Below are 19730 nucleotides of genomic sequence, written 5' to 3'. Positions count from 1 at the left end.
CAGTGGCGCAGCTACATATTCAGCGCCCTGGAGCAAGTAGAATGGGTGTGCCCCTTGTTCCTCGGAAGAGGTCTTGAGAAATTTATTTCGAACATTTAACTTATAAACGTATATCTAATTACTGTATTTCGATTTAAAACCTTACTTAATAACAATTTATTTTAAATTTAAGGAATTTTAACAATAAGAAATTCAATTTAATAAATACAAAAATAATCATAAAACAAAATGTAATTCTTTAAGTACGGAGTACCTAATAATATTTACTTCATATTATACAAAGTGTAGTCTATTAACAAAATGTATGCAACTTTAGTTTCATAACAAATACATAATAGCAAGGTTGAGGCCAAAGTTTTAAACGCGAAAAGGTGTACGTCGGACGTTCAGCGCCGCTTTCCTATAAGCCTAGAAGTTTTACAATGGTGTTTGGATAGTCAGTGGAATCATGCTCGACATTCCAAACACCATTGCCAACCTTCTAGGCTTACAGGAAAGCGGCGCTGAACGTCCGACGTACACGTTTTCACGTTTAAACTTCGGCCTCAACCTCTCTAATAATACATAAAACAAACTTCAAAATTATTTTCTCGCTCATTTGCAAATCACTTTCTCCAGATCAAGTTGACATGCTATTGTTTTTTCAATTGATATAGTAGCCAGAGCAAAGACGGTGTTGTAACATGCTGTTTCCTAAATAAGTTTCGATTAATTTTAATTTTAAAATACTTCGTTTTGTGGTAATGTTTAAAAAAAGAGGCATGCTGCAATAATGTTGAAGAAGCTACTTGAGACTGCTGTGTGAATTAAAATTAGTTCAGCAACTTCGCGTATAGAAGTAATTTCTTTTATATCTGAGTATAAAAACACGTTTTAAATCGAAGCAGTCGAGGTCTAAAACTTGGCGAAATGTCAAAAGGATGTGCTGATTGTAATAATTCTGATTCTTCCAGAATATTTTTATCAGATGTCGCGACAGGATAAGCACTTAAAACGTCGAATGGATTGAAATCTAACAGTTAATTGATTAATTATTAAATCCAAAAAATTTTTATAAATGTTTTTACAAGTTTTTATTTTGCTCTTTCTAACTTGGCTCCCTGCGCCTGGAGCAGTTGCTCCAACTGCCCATTGTAGCTACACCTCTGTACTTTGCATAGTACCACGTTTCATAGTTGCGTCATTCAACATAATGTGGTTATGTAAGCTACATTTCTTGGTAGGAGTGATGTACCGGTACTTCAAAGTTAGATGCTGTAATGTTTTTTTTCTTTTCTTTTTCTTCAAAGTTCGCCGTAATTATTCTTTTTAGTCAGTTTGTTATATTATTCGATTTAAACTTGATTTTAGAATATGGCAATTGTCAGATTACGAAGAAATTGCGATTCGTTTTTCCTAGAAATTGGAATCTTACATGGTGAATTAGGAAATAATCCCAGTACGAATGTCGATCGGAATGATTACAGTATATGCATTATGTTTGTACCAATTATTAAGTATCTTTAATCATTGTAAAATCAAGTGGTGAAAACAGAATCGTTAATGTATACGATAGTCTATTTACACGTAGAAAACAAAATTCCGGACTGTTTTTCCACAGTAGTGGGTATTTGGTGGAATAGATCGGGTTAAAGTCCAGATGCGTGTACCGTCATGGCGGCTCATCTCTGATTCCAGCAAACAAAAGAAAGGAAACAGTGGGGACGCACGTTCTAACCTAATCTAACCTATTCTAATAAATTACCATAATTATTACCAACCAAATTATTAGAATAGGTTAGGTTAGGTTAGAACGTGGGTCCCCACTGTTTGCTGGAATCAGAGAAGAGCCGCCATGACGGTATACGTATCTGGACTTTAACCCGAAATACTGTAAAAGAAAGAAATATAATATTTTCTGACTTGGAAAGCGCACAAAACTGACGAATTAGAAGAAGACGGATACGAACGTTTGCAAGTATAAATTTTGCGAACCCTGAAATACTCAAAAATAATTGTAGTAAGTTTATTAATTGTTCAGTATTTCAATTTTAAAACATGTATGAATTACGAAATAAAACATCGATTTTACTAAAAATAGTAGCAAAAATGACTACTGTCCTCGGTACTCTTTGGTTAATTAACCAAAGAGTACCGAGATTTATAAATCTACGCGACAAAACGCATCTGTCAATTACTGTACTGTATAATGACCGAAACACAGTTTTCCTGGCATGGAGATCTTTACATGAAACCTCTGTGTATCTATAATTTGAATGTAATTTTCTATTACTTATAAATTAAATAGGATACAAAAATACATTATATGTTCTCATATATTCTCGGTTTTTAAATTTGTTCGCTACTTACACGTTTGATGTTCCAAGTTCTGTTGAAATTTTTTAAAACATTCGATCCTGTAGAACAGCCTAATGATGGTCATTTAAAATGGCTGAAAATTAAGCTGATTTATTAAAATAATGTTGTTTTGCTGATTTAAGTAAGTTTGTATTATTTTGTATTTTTGAGGACAATCAATTTAAATAAATATGTAATTTGTTAACACGATAATCAATTTAAGCAGATGGCGCTAGTTGTACAATATGGCGGACTCACGTGTTGGTGTGTCGAAAGTTCAAATTAGTGAAGCTGTTTTAGCTTTAAAAAAGGTTGAAAAATTATGGAAAGAGAATGAAAACAGAAAAACTAAATTGCTGGAAGATGATGAACATTCGAAAAAAGTATTTTTACAGATTGGATTGAAGAAGATCCCTGAAATTAAAAGTAAGGCAGTTAAGATTTACTTACCACATTGGAATTTAGAAAATGGAGTCGGTGAAGTTTGTCTGATTACCGGAGATTTGGATAAAAAGAATCCACGTGCTGATCCGGAAGAAACTGTTCGTCATTATAAAGAACTGTTAGAAAAACATGAGATCACGTGTATTTCTGCGGTCATATCTCTACGTGAATTGAATACTGATTATAAAGAATATGAAGCGAGACGAAAACTATGTAATGCTTATGATACATTTCTAACAGACAGGAAAATACTTGCTTCAGTCAATGCGGCATTGGGTAAATTTGTCTATGCTAATAATAAAATACCTCGTCGAATTAACATAAATTCTAAAAATTTAAAAAAGGAAATTACTAATGCATTAGCTTATTGTATCTGCTTTGTCCAAGGGAAAGGTTCTGATTGTACTGTTTGTGTTGGTCATATTTCTCAGCCAAAAACTGAATTGGTCAAAAACATTATTACTGCTGTTGAGAAATTTTCGGATAGTGTTCAGGGTGGTTGGCGGAATATCCAAACATTGCGTATTAAATGTGCTAAGTCTCTTGCGATACCATTTTATGTATCTCTTGAATCGCCAAACGAAGTAGATTTATCAACATCGGTGGTTCCTAACGAACCAATTGAAGATGAATTAACTACTTTAACTAAAGGTCGTGTTAAAGTATATCCCGACGGAGAGGTTGAAGTAGTAGAATCTAAGAAAACAAAAAAGAAACGGTTAGGCAAAAAAAAGACAAATTTGAAACCAAAATCAAAAAAGATTGCTAAGAAGGAAACTGAATTACCAAATAATTCCAAGGATGATTTAATGAATGATGAGACACAAGTTGAAAATGAAGAATCAAGTACGATAAAGAAAAAAGTGAAGAAACGTAAGGCTAATGAAGAACACGAATCAGCTGATACATCAACAAAGAAAAACAGAAAGAAGATACTTAAAAGTGGGGAAAATCAGACTGAACATTGCAAAACATTAAAACAAATGGATGACAATGATGAAAAAAATCAGAAATTAAAAAATACATCAGCAAAGAAAGTAAAGAAACAAAAACTGTTAAAAACAAAGAAAAAGAATGTAAAAAATCAATTAAAATGAAGAAAACAACTTGATATGCATACAATACTATTTAATTTTTATGTAAAATAGTTTTAAAAGTTATGATTAATATACTTTTAAAACACAATTTATTAATGCATATTTTTATGTATTAATTTTTAATAAATTGTTACATAATTCAATAATTAATTCTTTTTTGTTTTATTAGCTGCAAGTATAGTTTTAATACATTATGATCAGTGAATATAGTTTTTTTTATGTTTTTGAAATTTTTTGACTTGTGCATATTGTAAAACAAAAGTTTTCTGGCACTCTTTGTCTATAAAGTTAAAAACATTAATGTATTTTAAATTATGAATAGCTATTACATTAATTACTAGTATTTTAAGTGCCTAGCCTAGCTATTGATCATGAATGTAATATATTTTATTAAATCTTCTCATTTTAAAAATATACTTTCATAATTGTCACCCCAGCTGTGGTGCACAGTTTGAGAATCACAGGCCTAGAAACTTAAAGTAACAAAAAAAAATGTATCAAGTAAATTATTTAAACACTTGTTTCTGAATATACAAGCAAAGTTTTATTATGCTGTATCAAGCACAAAGAAGTAGAGAACTACTGAATGCTAATCATCATGGTTAATAAACCATGGTGATTGGCATTCAGTAGTTCTCTACTTCTCTGTATTTCTAATGTCAGAAGATGGAGAAGCACATGGGTTAATGTAATCATTTTCAATCCACAAAAACAAACGTGTGTATTCCATATAAAACAAAATCCTAGTTTATACTAATACACATTTTACATATAAATCACACGTAATACTGTACTTTGTTATGAGGCATTTTGATTCTTACCTCAGATTATGAATTCTAAGCTTCAAAATATACATTTTGAATGTTGTATTGTTTATTTTGTATATTAGAATAAATTTAATTTTCTGTAAAATCCTGATTAGAAACAAGGGCCAGCCTTAATATTAATGAATAGACATAGACGTGTCTAGATTTAATTACATACACGATCACAGTTTAAAAGTTTCGAACGATGTTTTACTTCCTGCTATTTGTTCAGTTCAAAACTGACTTTATTAAAAGAAACGTGTATGCATTCATGCAACTGAGAAGAGATTTACGGGGGGGAATTAGTTGAAAGTTTCACCACCAGAGTAAAATGGGCGCTGTCTAGTTGAAAATAAATTCAATTTTTATAAATCACTATTAAAATTACTTTGGTTGCCGTTTCATTATTCATTTCTATCTTTGATATCAACCTTACTTCTTGCGATTTATTTTGAAAAAGATTAACGTAATTTCATGTCTTATCTTTCTCTTGGTTGAATTACTTGTCCATACATGTAATTTATTTAAACAGATAATTTATATCAAAGAAAGATTGAAATAATAATAATAACCGACCAACTTACAAGTTAAACTGAAATTTTAGATTTGAATATTTATGGACGATAAAACAATGACTTTTTTTTTACCATATTAAAAAACGAAGTTTACGTGAGTTTTACTTCATTCACAAATTGAAAACCTCTTACCTCATCTGGCGAAATCCAAAATATTTATGTAAACTGTCATTTGATATCTAATATTGGGTTTGATTTTCGAAATGATTGCCATTCAGAATCATAACCAGGCCTATCTATTAATATTTTACAGTTTTATTGTCAGTGATGTATTACGTCGTTCCATTGACGTAGTATATGACTCTTCACGTCCGTTTATTGTCGATTCCTTTCTTTTCATACGACTAATTTCCAGTACTTTCTATTGTCGACAGCTGGTAAGGAGCCTGAAATAGAACGGATTCCTTTAGCCTTTCTTTGAACAAACGAAATACGGAAAATGTTCATTATTAATAATAAGCAACCTGAAAGATTTTATTTAATGCTTCTAACCATTCTATATTCTGTTTGACATTTGTGTATTACCTTTCTATTTAATGTATTGATAACTTTAATAAGGGCTTTTTTTTAACTCTGCCCTGTGGGCATTAGGTGTGCCTCTTTAAGCAAGCTCATTATGGGTTCAGCCAGGCCCATAATGGGGCGGGCGGGTAGTAAGGGACGGGGCCCGAGATATCCGGACGGACCACCCCCCGAAAAATTCCTGGGGATTATTCAACCCGTCCGGATTCGAACCCAGGTCCCCAGAGCGGTAGGCTGCCTCTTTCCATCCGGCCTGGCACAATTCTAGGACCGAATGACGCGGTTGGGACTTTAACAGAGCTGTAGAGCATATCGAGAGGAACAAAAAAGTCAAAGGAACCATGCCCGTACGGGCGACCCTTCGCGAGATATAGGCCCCCAAAAATGCCGCTAATTAGGCAACGCTTTCTATGCCGCCGCCGCTCTATACTGAGCGCGCTTCTATTTCCCTATCTCTAACACATTGTAACTGACGACGGAAAAAGCCAACAAAACAGATTATACACTCACCTTCGGCAGAGTCTCCTTTTCTCGCTACCCGACGACGACTGGCCCGTTTCTGATCTTGTTTAGGAGAAGCCGGGGTAAGACCGCCGGTCACCGCTGCCGCTTCCTCCTCCTCGGCTATGTCCAGGAGGTCGACGACGACGAAGATGGGATCGCCCGATGTTATTCGAACAATCGCATATAATCCAGGGTTTGCGTACAAGTATCCTTCGGTAATTAATTGGTAATAATCATGATAATTTATTAGAATAGGTTAGGTTAGGTTAGGTTAGGACGTGCGTACCCACTGAACTGGCGTCCTCTTAACTCATAAGTACCCAAATATCGAATATTTTATTAGAATAGGTTAGGTTAGAACTGGCGTCCTCTTAACCCATAAGTACCCAAATATCGATTATCACAACTGTTGAATATTTACTGACTTGTACTCCTAACTAATGCGGTAACAAACACCGGCCGAAAATGCCCGAAGGCGGCCTGAAGGCTTATGAAACCTCGGTGGGCCGAGAGTAGGTCAAGTGACCCACGAGCGCCCGGCCATTGGCCGCGCGACGGGCCCGCTGCACCTGAACGGCGGGGGGTGGCCGCGTGGCGCGGCGCGCTGAATCTGTGTGGCCGAGGGGGGTCGCCCGGAGGGCCCGTCATGCGCAGTGAGCTCCTCGGCCTAGCACGGCTCAAGTATGAGTTCCGAAGTGTTTCTGGCAGAGCGACCTGGCGGGCCGGTGAGGAGAGAAATGGATCGGCGCCTGCCGGGACCGGGGTTTGATCCCGGCTGAGGTAAGAGGTGTAATAAAATAATAGATATTTGTATTTACAGGCAACAGATGGCGACTCCGGAAGGCTGCAGGCGGCAGACCTGGGGCCGCCGGCCGCGTGCCAGGGGGAAACGCGCGTAGGGGGCTAAGGAAGGGGGAACTGACGATTTTTTTCAACACTGAGATGGGGAAAACCGAAAAAAAAATTTCGGCCACGTGACACCGTCCCTTTTTGGCGCGGAGTCACGTGACCGGATGTGACGTAGGCGCATCTTTGGAGGGCTATAACTCGCTTAGTGTCGCCCGTAGGGCATGGTCCTTTTGACTTTTATGCTCGCACAGGGGGCTCTACATTTTGGGAGGGGTCCCAACCGCGTCATTCGGTCCTAGAATTTAGCCAAAAATTATGTACACAAATACTGTCTAACAAATAAAATATTTAATAAACGTCTTCAGATCGAAAAAAAATTCTCAGGTGGCGTAATTTATTTTACCGTGCGTTAATTAACGCATCGCCATGGTTACCAAATACAAACAAATAGCGCCACAAAAAATTCAAGCACGTGGTCGAAAATTCGTTCGACGTTACAAATGTAAGAAAGTTCGTTTTATTTAATAGAATGGAAACTTCGTTGAGACAGAATATCCGAAACATCTTAAAAGAAAATCTAGAAAATAAAAATTATCGAAGGGATTCGGTCAAAGAATGGATCGAATTGATCGCAGATTCCATTAAGCTCAAGGCTAAAGAATTGGGTTTTTCTTCCCACAAGATTGTAGTCGATGTTTGGATCGGAGAAAGACTGGGACAAGGCGTTAAAGCTGGAATCAGATGTGTCTGGGACCCTCACACTGATAAAATCATCTCTGAAGTTTATTCAAATGAAACCTTACATTGCCTTGTAATAATTGTTTTCACCAAATTCGATTATTAGTTACATTTTGTTCATCAATCTATGCATTTAATTATTGCATGAATATTATTTGCAATCTATGCAAATAATATTCATGCTTTAAATTTATTATCAGAAATGGAAAAAAAAATGTATGATATTCATACTTTGAGTTATTTACTATTATTATTGTTATATCTTTTAACAATTCTAAATATTGATCTTATGAAACAAAAAATATTGTAAAAGTTCATTTTTATTAAAAGTTGAGGTATCAAAGTAGTTACTTATTAATTAAAAATTATTAGTAACTTTCATTCATTGTGTAATTTTTCAAATTTTTGTAAAACAATATGCATGGCCCCAATTTTCACAATTTTCAGGAACTTAATCATTAATAGTTTGACTATCGTTAATTAATTAATTAATCTTTGTGGTTTGCACCACAAAGATTACAAACACACCATCCGAACTTATCTCGAAACAGTCTGTTCTTCAAAGAAAATGCAAATTTGACAAGAGTTTTGTGACGAGATGATGTTCTGTGGAGATAACCTGCCTTAACAATTGATGATGTGGAACATGCAAGATGTAATAAGAAGAGGATTAATCAAACTGTATGGTAAGATTCTGTTTGATTCTGATTTTTGACTTAGAAATCATAATCTGATTTCTCTCATTCCAATTTATTAGCTAATGATATTTGCCATGGAGGTCGGATTGCACGGGTTTAATTAAAATCAGTGAATACACTTTGGATAGCCTTGTTAGTTTTCTACTCATCCAGTTACTGCTTGTATTATATTTTGCACATTGTTTCATTTAAAATACACAAAAAAAAAAAAAATTGCACATTCATAAACATATAAATACTGCTATAAATATATTTGAACCCAGATTATCTGAGTTCTGATTAACTAGTAAATTAATACACTACTTTTCTTATATTCAGGGCCGGATCATCGCATAGACAAATGAGACAAATGTCTAGGGCCCGGTTTTTAGAAGAGCCCGGTTAAATTGTCTATTTTGAAAGATATTGATGAAATTTTTAAAATTCTTCATACAAACAGCTGACGGCGACGATGAGGACGTATCAATTAATACTGCATTGTTAAAAAATGGTACAGTGGCTATATTGATACAGAAGAATTGGACGAGGAATTGTTGCAATTTAAATTAATTTGCAAAAGCCAAAAATTAACATTGCCATATGATATGCTGCAATTTATAAAGAGCACAAAACTAGTATCAACATTTCCAAATATAGAAATATTATTGCAAATATATTTAACTTTGTCTATATCAAATGCATCTGGTGAAAGGTCATTCTCAGTATTAAAACGTGTAAAAAATTACGAAACTCACTGAGTGAATCAGAATTAAATTCTTTAGCGTTTTATACATTGAACAAAATGCTTTGGATAATATTAATTACGATAAAATAATTGATAATTTTGCTGAATTAAAGACTAGAAAACAGAATTTTTAAATAAAGTTTATTCATATTTATATACTTACTTTTTTAGAACTATCTTGGCTTTTATTTAAATTATCTTTTTCATTATTCAATTTACCTTTCATGGGTAAAATATTATATTATTTAAATATTAACCAAAAAGATTAAATTAAACAATTAATATTTTAAGATAATATTGCATAACAACTTTTGTTAGATATTTAATAAAATAAATTTCAATTTTTTTTAATTTATAAACAAACTGTTCAAATTTTTCTAGAAAAACTAAAATTTATTGTTGTATATTAAATATTTTTTATTAATAAAAATTTAAGATTTGTGTTAGTTTTTCACATTATTTAGTTTTGTTTTATTTGTTGTTTTATATTTTTTGTGCGCTCTATTTCTTATGGGAGAGGAAGGAGGCCCGGTAAGAAGAAAATGTCTAGGGCCCCAAAGTGGGTTAATCCGGCCCTGCTTATATTTTATAAAAGTTTTGCTGTGACTGTACCAAGCTTGTAAATACTATAGTAGTTTTAACCTCGAGTGTACTGATCAACTGGAAGAGGAGCTGGTGACTGTTGGAATTTTGGAATATTGATGAGTTCATTCACTCTTTCCCAAATGCACATCTCCCATCTATGTCTAGCTATTGTCAGTCCATCACCAGAGTTGGTTGTGTCTGTCACTGTATTGCATCTTTAATAAACCTTTATGAATCCAAAATGGTCACAACTATCCATTTTATCCAAGTTTTCATTTATCTGAGGTAGCATCAGTTCACATTAACTCAGATTATTAGGGTTCTACTGTGTACAGTACATATATATAAATCAATTATTATATTTTAATTAATACATATAAGTTTAAATACAATTCAATACTGTTTATTAACAAAATTGAATTTACATATATTTGATCGGATTTACAATACATTGTTTTTTTAATTTTGAAAACAACTAAACTTAATTATACAGAAGCAATGTATACAATTGTATGATTTTACAATTATTAAAAACTCTTTAAAATTTTATTTTAAATAAAACTTTGTTTTTATATTTATAACAAGTTAATGAATGGGTAGTAGCAAACAATGCTTCATAGAGTGAAGCATATATAAAAAGGAAAGACATCACTTTTGCACTTGAAAATAAATAATTAACAACAATGATATGCTACAAACATAATATTTGTAAAGTTAAAACAATCTTAAAATAAACAATATTTGTTTCTTTAAAATGCCTCAATGTCCTTTTCTTACTAAAATATAAATTTTCGTTTACAAGTACGTATCTTCTAATATCAGGACTTATTATACTGGCTTTACAGATAATGCTACAGAGTTTCACAGAAAACAACTTTTTATTTTATTTAATATACCCAATCAGGTATATTATTTTATTTAATTTCAGGTATTTATTTTATTTAATATACCTGATCAGGTATATTAAATAAAATAAAAAATTGTTTTCTGTGAAACTCGGTAGCATTATCTGTGAAGCCAGTATAATAAGTCCTGATATTAGAAGATATGTATTTGTAGACGAAAATTTATATTTTAATATCTGTTTCTTTCATTAAAAGGATGAGGTTATACAAAGTATATATTTATATAAAATTTTTTCATAAAATACTACACAAAAGAGGGCGCAGGAACATTTAAAAGAGGAGAATCTGTCGTTAAATTTTGTTGTGAATTAACAGGTTGATGGGATTTTACTGCTTCTTGCAATGAATTAAAAAGTGACTGCATATTCTCATTCTAAAAAAAATTTGGATATTTAAAATTTTTATATGAATAATGTAACATATTTAATACTCTTACCTTAATAACAGGCTGCAATGCTTTTATCATTCCATCTGATCGACTAGGAGGTAGTTTCAGATGAACATACCATAACAACTTTAAAAGGTGATAAACAACATTTTCATGCATAATTCCAGTAAGAAAAAATTCATCAAATACTACTGTACAAAAGTCTTCAGCTGCAAATTCATCTGCCATTGGAATTAACAATGCTACTAAAGAATGAAGAAATGGATCTTCAAAGGCACGATTCTTCTCACAATTTGCTAGTGTGCCTAGAATCCTCATTAAACCAAGACGATCCCTTTGACGAGCTAAATTTAAAAATATAAAAATCAGAATTAAAGTGTGTATATATATACACATATATGTATATAGATAGGCCTATAAGTGGGCTGTAATTTAGAATCCAAACAAAAACATTTGAGAAGTAAAAAAAATTATGACAATTTGGATGATAGTCAAAAAACATTTTTTTTTTTGGAGTTTTTCTTTGGTAAAGATAAACTTGGCACTTGATAGTGGTACATGCAAGATTTTTATTGTTGTTTTCTACATTTTACTTTGAAGCACCAAACTTATCTTTACAAAAGAAAATATAATTCTTTTGGTAATTTTTGCAATTTTTGATTGCTTATATTTCAGCAACCCCTTTTTAGAAAAACCTAAACCTAAAATTTTGCACAGTACCTAAGAAAACAATTATCTTTTGAACAAAATATTCTGAGTTACTTTAGTCATTTGAGAGATAGAGAAATCAACACTCCCTACTAATTCCTGTACTGTATACATATATAGTCATTCAGTGACTTTTTACTTGATGTGGAGTCACTGCTATGGTTCTTGATATAATTGACTCAAATAAGTACAAGATGAGAGTATTGCCTATTTCAATAAGAATTAATTCAATTGATTAATAATGTATAATATCTGACCGAAATATATTTTCAAAAATTGGGTAATTATGTTCCATTAATACAGTGTCTAGGTCAACTCAGTGCAAATTTCAGATATGTGAAAAAGTCTAATGACTTTTTTTTTTTTTTTAATATATTTTTAAAATAAAATTTGAGATGATACAATAGTGAATTCTAGTTGTGCAATTCATCTAACATTATATGTTAGAGACGCTGAGAGACAATAGATTCCAGCACAATCTTGAGTACAATGACACCACCATATGATCTCTCAAAATAAGACTGGCTGAACACAAGTATATCAGTAAAGGAAAATACAACACCGCCCTAGCCAGATATGCCACGGACGACGACAACCAAGTCCATCTAGACCAAGCTTTCATCATATGACAATCTATGCATGACAACAAAATAAGAATACTGGAATCGAAATATTCAAATCCATAAAGAGCGGCCATTGCATTAATTTCAAAGAGGAAGGACAAGTATCTTATGCATGGCAATCATTATATTCAAGGAAGCAGTCAAATTAAAAATTATTTTGGAGAAATTTAAATTCAATTTAATTGATATAAAATATTATTTTATATTTTTGAGAGAATTAGTTGAAAAATTCTCGTTTATACATTTTAAATAATTTTTAAAAACATTCCAATTTATGCATTCCTATTTAAAGAATTCTGAGGAAGAAGATCTCCTAAGTAGATCGAAAACATTAGAGATCGAAAACAATTGATTAATGAACTTGTAATGAATTATCCTGGAATTTCTTTTAAGGTTCAATCGTTGCTATTTAGAATGTCTTTTCAAAATATTTTAATTTGAAAAAGTAACATAAAATTTTCAGATATAGACCTAAGAACTCATATCTGGATTTAAAAAAATTAATATTGGAGTAATTAAAAACTAAATTCATAAAAATCTGAACAGAAAAATCAATAAAACCTGGCACCAGAATGTAAAATAGCAAAGTTTTTTGCATAAATTTCAGTCATAAGTTTGATGCTGCAGATAATTGGAGTTTGAACTTGAATCATTTCATTTTACATGGATGATGCCTTTAAATATTATTGTTTTTATTTAAGAAACTAAAATATTCCAATCCAATCACAGTTTCAAGAATGTTAAATTTTTTTAAATGTTTTAACAAAAAAATTTAACATTCTTGAAACCGTGTTGGTAGTTTTTCCTTTGTTCAAACCGTGAGACAAAAACTGCTTACCTAATAGTTTTTCATGGTTTTCAACTGAATAAAAGTTAATGATAAAAAATGCCAAGTGGTAGAGTGATTGCACTACATTGTGTTTGAACAAAGGATAAAAAATTATTAAATATTTTAAACTTTATTTTTATAATTTACCTGTATGTAATGCATGATACATAGCTAAAACACTTGCTACTCCATTTTCTTGAACATAAGCTTGATATGCATCTGGAGGAGGTCCTGAATGTTCTATAGTTGTTATAGCAGTTTCACGATCATCCGGTGGTAATTTAGCACTAATACTGCGTACCTAATTAGTTTGTTTGTTTTTAATATGAGTTATTTTGTAGAACAGAGTTTAAATATAGATATTAAAAATAAAAAAAATTTAAACATAAGCACAGTAATTCACTTTATTACATCAAAATATTTAATAAGAGAACACAATTAACAATAGCTAAATGAGGTAAGATACACAAATCAAACTAATTACAAAACTCATCATAGATACTGTATTTAGAAATATATTTATTAATGCTTATGCTGCCAATTGATGCTATTTTGAATTATGTGACCCTTGCCATATATGCCAATGACACAATTCATTGGCAAATTTGCATCATTCATACACTGGAACTTTTGGAACTTTTTGGTAAACTGCATATGTGTTATTTTTCAGAAACTATTTATTACTAAGTGAAAGTGTAAGAAACATTGTAGAAATTAAATTTTTTTGCATTATTTCATATATTCCAGGTTCATATTTATTATAATGGTTTTTATCATTTTGTCCTCAGGTAAGTGCCAGTGACTAGCTTTTGTATCATCACATATAATTCCAAAAATATTGCTTAAAGTAAAAACAAAATTAATTTTTATGCTTAACCTATGTATAACAGTGACATACTTTATGAAAAATAAATCAGTATGTTTGGTGCATTGTTTTTCTTTCTTAAAATGCACTAAACACACAGATTCATTTTCTTTCAATGATGGTAACAATAGTGTTAATATAATTTTACATTTTGATTATTAAACACCATCAATTTGATTAAATATACTAATAGGGCAACTTTATATATATACAGTAGAGTGTTGATTATCCGAAAGTCAGTCATCTGAAAGAATTCCAGTCGGCAAATTTAAATTTTCGCCAGTGCTGTGGCGCTGCAATCTTGGCTATGTCTTGGGCTACTCAAATATTTTACGTTTTTGATACTAAATTAACTTCTGAAGTATAATTTTTTATTGTTTTTATATTTTTCAATATATTTATTTTGTTTGTACAAAATAAAAAAATAATTTTTAACGATACAATAGTCTTTGTTAGGCTTAACATTGACGAAAATTCAACGCAAAGCGACACGCAATGGAGAAAACTGTCAAGATGGGATAAATTAATATATTTTTTGTAAGTAATCTGTTATCCGAAACATCGATCTTCCGAACAACCCGAGTCCCCAATTGATTCGGATAATCGACGCTCTACTGTGTATATATATATAATAATCTAATATGTCATCAGAAAAACATTGAATATAGATCTAGACCAATCTTAAACACCTTGGTCACCAGCGAATAAAAAGCTAAATGGCCAAGATAGAAAATTTTTCATGAACAGTCTATTTCAGATATCTTAGGCCTTATCATTCACCACCTAGCTGCCCTATTATAGCCTTAATCAAATCCACAATGGGCATGATTACAAAAAGGCTCTCTTAGTGTTATTTTTTTTCTGCACACAGAATGGGGAAAAAAATAGACTCCTATAAAATTCAAAACAAAAGAAAAAGCAGACTTCTGTACTTATTCTAATAAACAGTACAACTGCAAGACACTGCCCTGTAATAGTAAGCATGCTATTTATTGGAGGAAGACAGGGATTTTTATAAAAAAATTTCATATTCTATTCACTGCTGTCACTCTTATCTTATGCTGAAATAATGTGAGAATGTGTTGAGTGTTGTATTATTATTCAAATAATAAAAAAGTAAAAAAAAATTTACCAGGTTTATTCTATTAGTACAGGGCTTAAACTTTTTTATTCACAACCCCATTTATAATTGTGATTTTTTTCGCGACCCAAAAATTATAAAATAAAGATATACACAAATTTGCAAAAACAATAATGGTGTACTACACAATTCACTCTTGTGTTACAACGGAACAGAGACAACTGAATACACTGAAAAGTGACAACACTACCCTAGTTCACACTACAATCAGTGTTACTGATTCATTGTCTCACTGCACCAGAAGTGACACAAAGCACAACTCACAAAACCTATCACACAAAGCATGCCATTTTCAAACTCTCACAAATTATTTTCAATATTTTGTATTAAAATCTTGTGACCCCAAGATTTCGCTAGGCGACCCCAAATGGGGTCGCAACCCATAGTTTAAGAAGCCCTGTATTAGTTGTTGTACCCAATTCCCAAATAAGAAAAATAATAGACATTCTCTAATAAACAGCACAGTTGCAAACTGAAAAAAGTTATAGATACCTTGCTGTTTATTACAATAAATACAATATTTGTTTAAAAAGTCATATAATTCAAATATGCAGTATTTAAGTAGAAATCTAAAGAAGTTTGAATTTCATCAGACTTTGGCTTTAATAACTGTTTAATTCATTATTTTGTTTAATACTGTCTTCTTTACATGTAAATAGTTATATACATATTGCATAAAAATGGCATATATTGATGATAATAAGATTAAAGTCAAATCATATAAAACTAAATTCTATAATTTCATCTTGAGTAATAGATTAAATAAAAATATTTTATTTGATAACTTTAAAAATTATTTTGGAGAAATTTAAATTCAATTTGATAATTTTTATATCATAACTGATATATTTTAATCATTATATGCATTTATTTGAATTATACAAAAAGTTTGAGTTAAAGTAATACTAAATGTTAAATGAAACTCAAAATGTTGCATCTTACCTGATCATCTACCATTAAGGACATAAGTGCTGGTAAAAATTTGGTGACTAATTGTACATCCTAAAATATATTATAAAAAACTATTAATTTTAAAACAGTATTCATTTAAAATTTAAAAAATAACTTGTTAAACTGATAATATATAAGTTATGTAAATTTATGTTATTTATGATATATATCTTTAATAATTGCACCAAGTTATTTACAATGACACAACAAATAAATAAAATTGGTCAGCTGAATAGTGACAAGATTGTAGAAAAACTTCTTAAATATTTTAAGATTTGTCCTTGACTAAATACAAATTTAATCAAAATATTTGAAAATGATATTTATCATCTTTGGTTTTAGTAAAACTACTAATAAAAAGTTCTGTATTATTTTAAATTCATTTAAAACTGAATAAAAAATATGCTAATAAAATGAGCATGTAATTTAAAAAAAATTATAACAAAATCATTAAAATAACATTACAAAAAGATTCATCATAGTATAATTATTTTTCTCCCTCTTTCGTCATTCTTCAAGAGACATTTTAAATAATAAGTTATAGATTTAAATGAGACAATATATTATATGATAAAGTCCAGAAAAGCAAATAATATACAGAGCTACCCCAGTATCCAAATACAATACATTTCTAAAACACTTCAAATATTTTACAACTTCTTATGAAAAAAAATTAACTCATTCCAATCCATCTGAATAACCCTAGTCAATTTCTCAAAACAACATTAAAGCACTGTAAAAACTTTTTCACTTATCAATGTATGATTTTAGTATAATATTTAAACATTAAAATCTCCAATTAGCTTATTAACAGACACTCAATAAGGCCATTAAAGATTTTGTTTGTAAGCAGTAACATAATAAACAAGTTCTGTTTTTATATTCTTTTAGTAATATTAAAATAGTATAAAAATGAAAATAAACCTACTTTAATGAATTCTAAAGAATAAGCTTATATGATTATACTAAACTTAGTGATAAAAATTACCAAACTGCACAACCATAATAGAATATAGACCTAACATCACCAAAACAAACAAATATATGCTGGAAAATAGTTCTTATTTCCCCTTTTATTAGTGTGACTTTTGAAGTTTGTACAAGTATGCTTCAAAGAAATTTACAATACCAAGATCATTTGATTCAGGTATTATGATGTGTACTAAAGACTGAACTGAAATGATGAGGTACAGCAACACAACACACAGGTCATTTGTCAAGAGGTGGTGTCTCCAGAGATGCCTTTCTACAGAAAACTGGCACGTAATTAGACATTAGATATATGAAGAAAACTTTGAAAACTCCACATAGCCAGCCTGTTGATCGGATGCAAACACATAGTCAACTATCAGTATTCAGTGGTTTATCTACTCAGTTACTAGGGCATGGGTACTAAGAAACATTTGTAGTAGTAGGAATTTGGATACTGGAATATAGCTGTGTATGTGTATGTTTTAGACTTTCATAAGTTAACATTTTCTTCTTTTAAAACAGATACTTATGTAAGATATGATGCATTATTTATATTATTTTTTAATGTAATCTCTGTAGTTAAGCAGAGAAATAATAAAGTGACATATAATCTAATTCTGTTTTTGGAGAAAATAAATATAGACAATTTTTTTACCATGACTTAACACTCAATATTTGAATAGGAATGTGAATAAAATAATCATACCAATTTTGGCTCCTTAAATGTTTGACTATTAATCATATCCCATGCTTGTAATCCTAATGCAAGCATTCTAAGCAAAAGAACCAACACCTGATTATCCTATAAAATAAAACACATTAATATATTAATTTATTAAAAATAAAATTATTTAATGTTTTTATTTTTTAAAAAATCAATCCTTAAAATATATACACAGGCAGCAGATTAAGTGGATCTGTCACTATTAAAATGAATTACAAAATACTTTTGAATTTTATTGATTTTTTTTTACTTAAATTTGAAATGTTTCTACTTGATAAATGATTTAATTATTCTGATTAGATCATATCCCATGTTATACAAGTACTCTAAATCAGCATGTCTAATTGACAAGTTTTGATAGAATTTTTTACAACTTCTTAATATGATTATTGTTACCATTAATATACAGGTGATTTCAAAAATGTTAAATTATTCCTTAATCATTTCCATAACTGCACTATCACAATAACAAACCCATAACCATTAAATATGCAGTAATTAACATTTATTAATCTAAATTAATCATCAATATCTTACTTAATTATCAAATTATATGTGCACAGTAACATTGATTACATGTATAATAATATGCAATACATATTTATTATATTGTACACAATCAGCTATACCATAAAGTTTGTAGTATTCATAATATAACAATAAACCACAATAAAATATACAACGTGTCACATAAGTTCTGGAATCATATAAGTTATGTTAAACGTTGTTTATTATTTTTATTTTATACAGATAAAGCATGTCACTGAGTAAGGAGAAACAAATTCAAGTTATTTTGATGGTGAGGATCTGTAGTCAGCATGAAGTTTTCAAAGAGCATAACAAGCTGCATCTAGATTTTCCATACAGTAATTTGGTTGCAGCCAAAACACAGTTGTGTTTTGGCTGCAACCAAACTACTTGTTAACTAAACTACTAATTTAAACTACATGTTATTGGTGGCAAATCTGGATGCAGCTTGTTAGACAGCTCTGCAGAGATGAAGTTAACGGAATATTATATGAAAATTTATAAAAGACAATGAATTGTCTAACAGAGACAGAGAAATTAAATAATAGTAAATTGAAATCATTTATTGCATTAATTTAACAAGAATTTAACCAGGAAAAAGTAAAAACATTCAAAATGTCTTCATTTGTTCTCTAATGAAGCTATGAAACAACTATAGTAATCACCATCATTCTGATTAAAACTTTCATTAATTTAGCTTTTGATGATTTGATTCAATAAAAGAATAAATTCAAAATTTAACCAAGTTATAAAATTAAGGTATGAAATTGTATGTATTTTTAGAAAGTAACTGATTGTTGGAAATTCATTAAATTACTTCATATTGTTTTAATTTCATCAAATACAATCATATCATTAATTGAGGGGCTTGTTGGATATTAGGAAGTTTTTGAGAAATAGGAGAATTTCTTTTTTAATTCACCAGCATTTTAATATATGACATTTTATTAATGTGGGTGACAACCCCTGGGGCAATGCAACTGAACTGTGAAATTTTCTTAGATGACAAATTGATGATATACAAATGAAATTGTTTTTAGTATTTTTGTAGTTTTGTGGTATACACTGTTTCTCCACTAATCCCCCGAATTAAAGATTAAAATAAAATTAGCATTATTCTAAAATAGAGAGTAAAAAAATTGTCAGAATAATAAATATAAAAAACAATAAAACTGGAATAAAAATTAAATGTGTTTATTATAATTCTGTCAATTTTA

General features: G+C 30.5%; 2 protein-coding genes across 3 annotated transcripts in view; one reads left to right on the top strand and one right to left on the bottom strand.

Moving 5' to 3' along the window:
- Window positions 1-2362: 2362 nt before the first annotated feature.
- LOC111628629 (ribosomal L1 domain-containing protein 1-like) lies at window positions 2363-3878 on the top strand. Its single transcript, XM_023372459.1, has 2 exons — window positions 2363-2479; window positions 2564-3878. The coding sequence occupies exon 2, from the start codon at window positions 2583-2585 to the stop codon at window positions 3876-3878; it is 1296 nt and encodes a 431-aa protein (XP_023228227.1). The 5' UTR covers window positions 2363-2479; window positions 2564-2582.
- Window positions 3879-10914: 7036 nt separating this feature from the next.
- LOC111628611 (negative elongation factor B-like) overlaps window positions 10915-19730 on the bottom strand; it is a 28836-nt gene continuing 20020 nt past the window's right edge. For both annotated transcript variants that reach the window (XM_023372439.1, XM_023372438.1), the window contains exons 7-11: window positions 17968-18063; window positions 16281-16340; window positions 13480-13633; window positions 11221-11516; window positions 10915-11157 (exon numbers count right to left, since the gene is read on the bottom strand). In XM_023372439.1, coding sequence (XP_023228207.1) covers window positions 11029-11157; window positions 11221-11516; window positions 13480-13633; window positions 16281-16340; window positions 17968-18063 — 735 coding nt within the window. In that variant the 3' untranslated portion in view covers window positions 10915-11028. The remainder of the gene's footprint in view (window positions 11158-11220; window positions 11517-13479; window positions 13634-16280; window positions 16341-17967; window positions 18064-19730) is intronic.

The sequence above is a fragment of the Centruroides sculpturatus genome, unplaced genomic scaffold (genome assembly GCF_000671375.1).
Source record: "Centruroides sculpturatus isolate CEXI.00-Female unplaced genomic scaffold, Cexi_2.0 scaffold549, whole genome shotgun sequence".
In the NCBI taxonomy this organism is placed as follows: Eukaryota; Metazoa; Arthropoda; class Arachnida; order Scorpiones; family Buthidae; genus Centruroides; species Centruroides sculpturatus.
The sequence above is the reverse complement of the archived record's forward strand: the minus strand, read 5'-3'. Positions and strand labels throughout refer to the sequence as shown.

What these genes read in the sequence shown, in the direction of transcription:
- LOC111628629 (XM_023372459.1), top strand. Translation starts at nt 2,583, where the DNA reads ATGGCGGACTCACGTGTTGGTGTGTCGAAAGTTCAAATTAGTGAAGCT.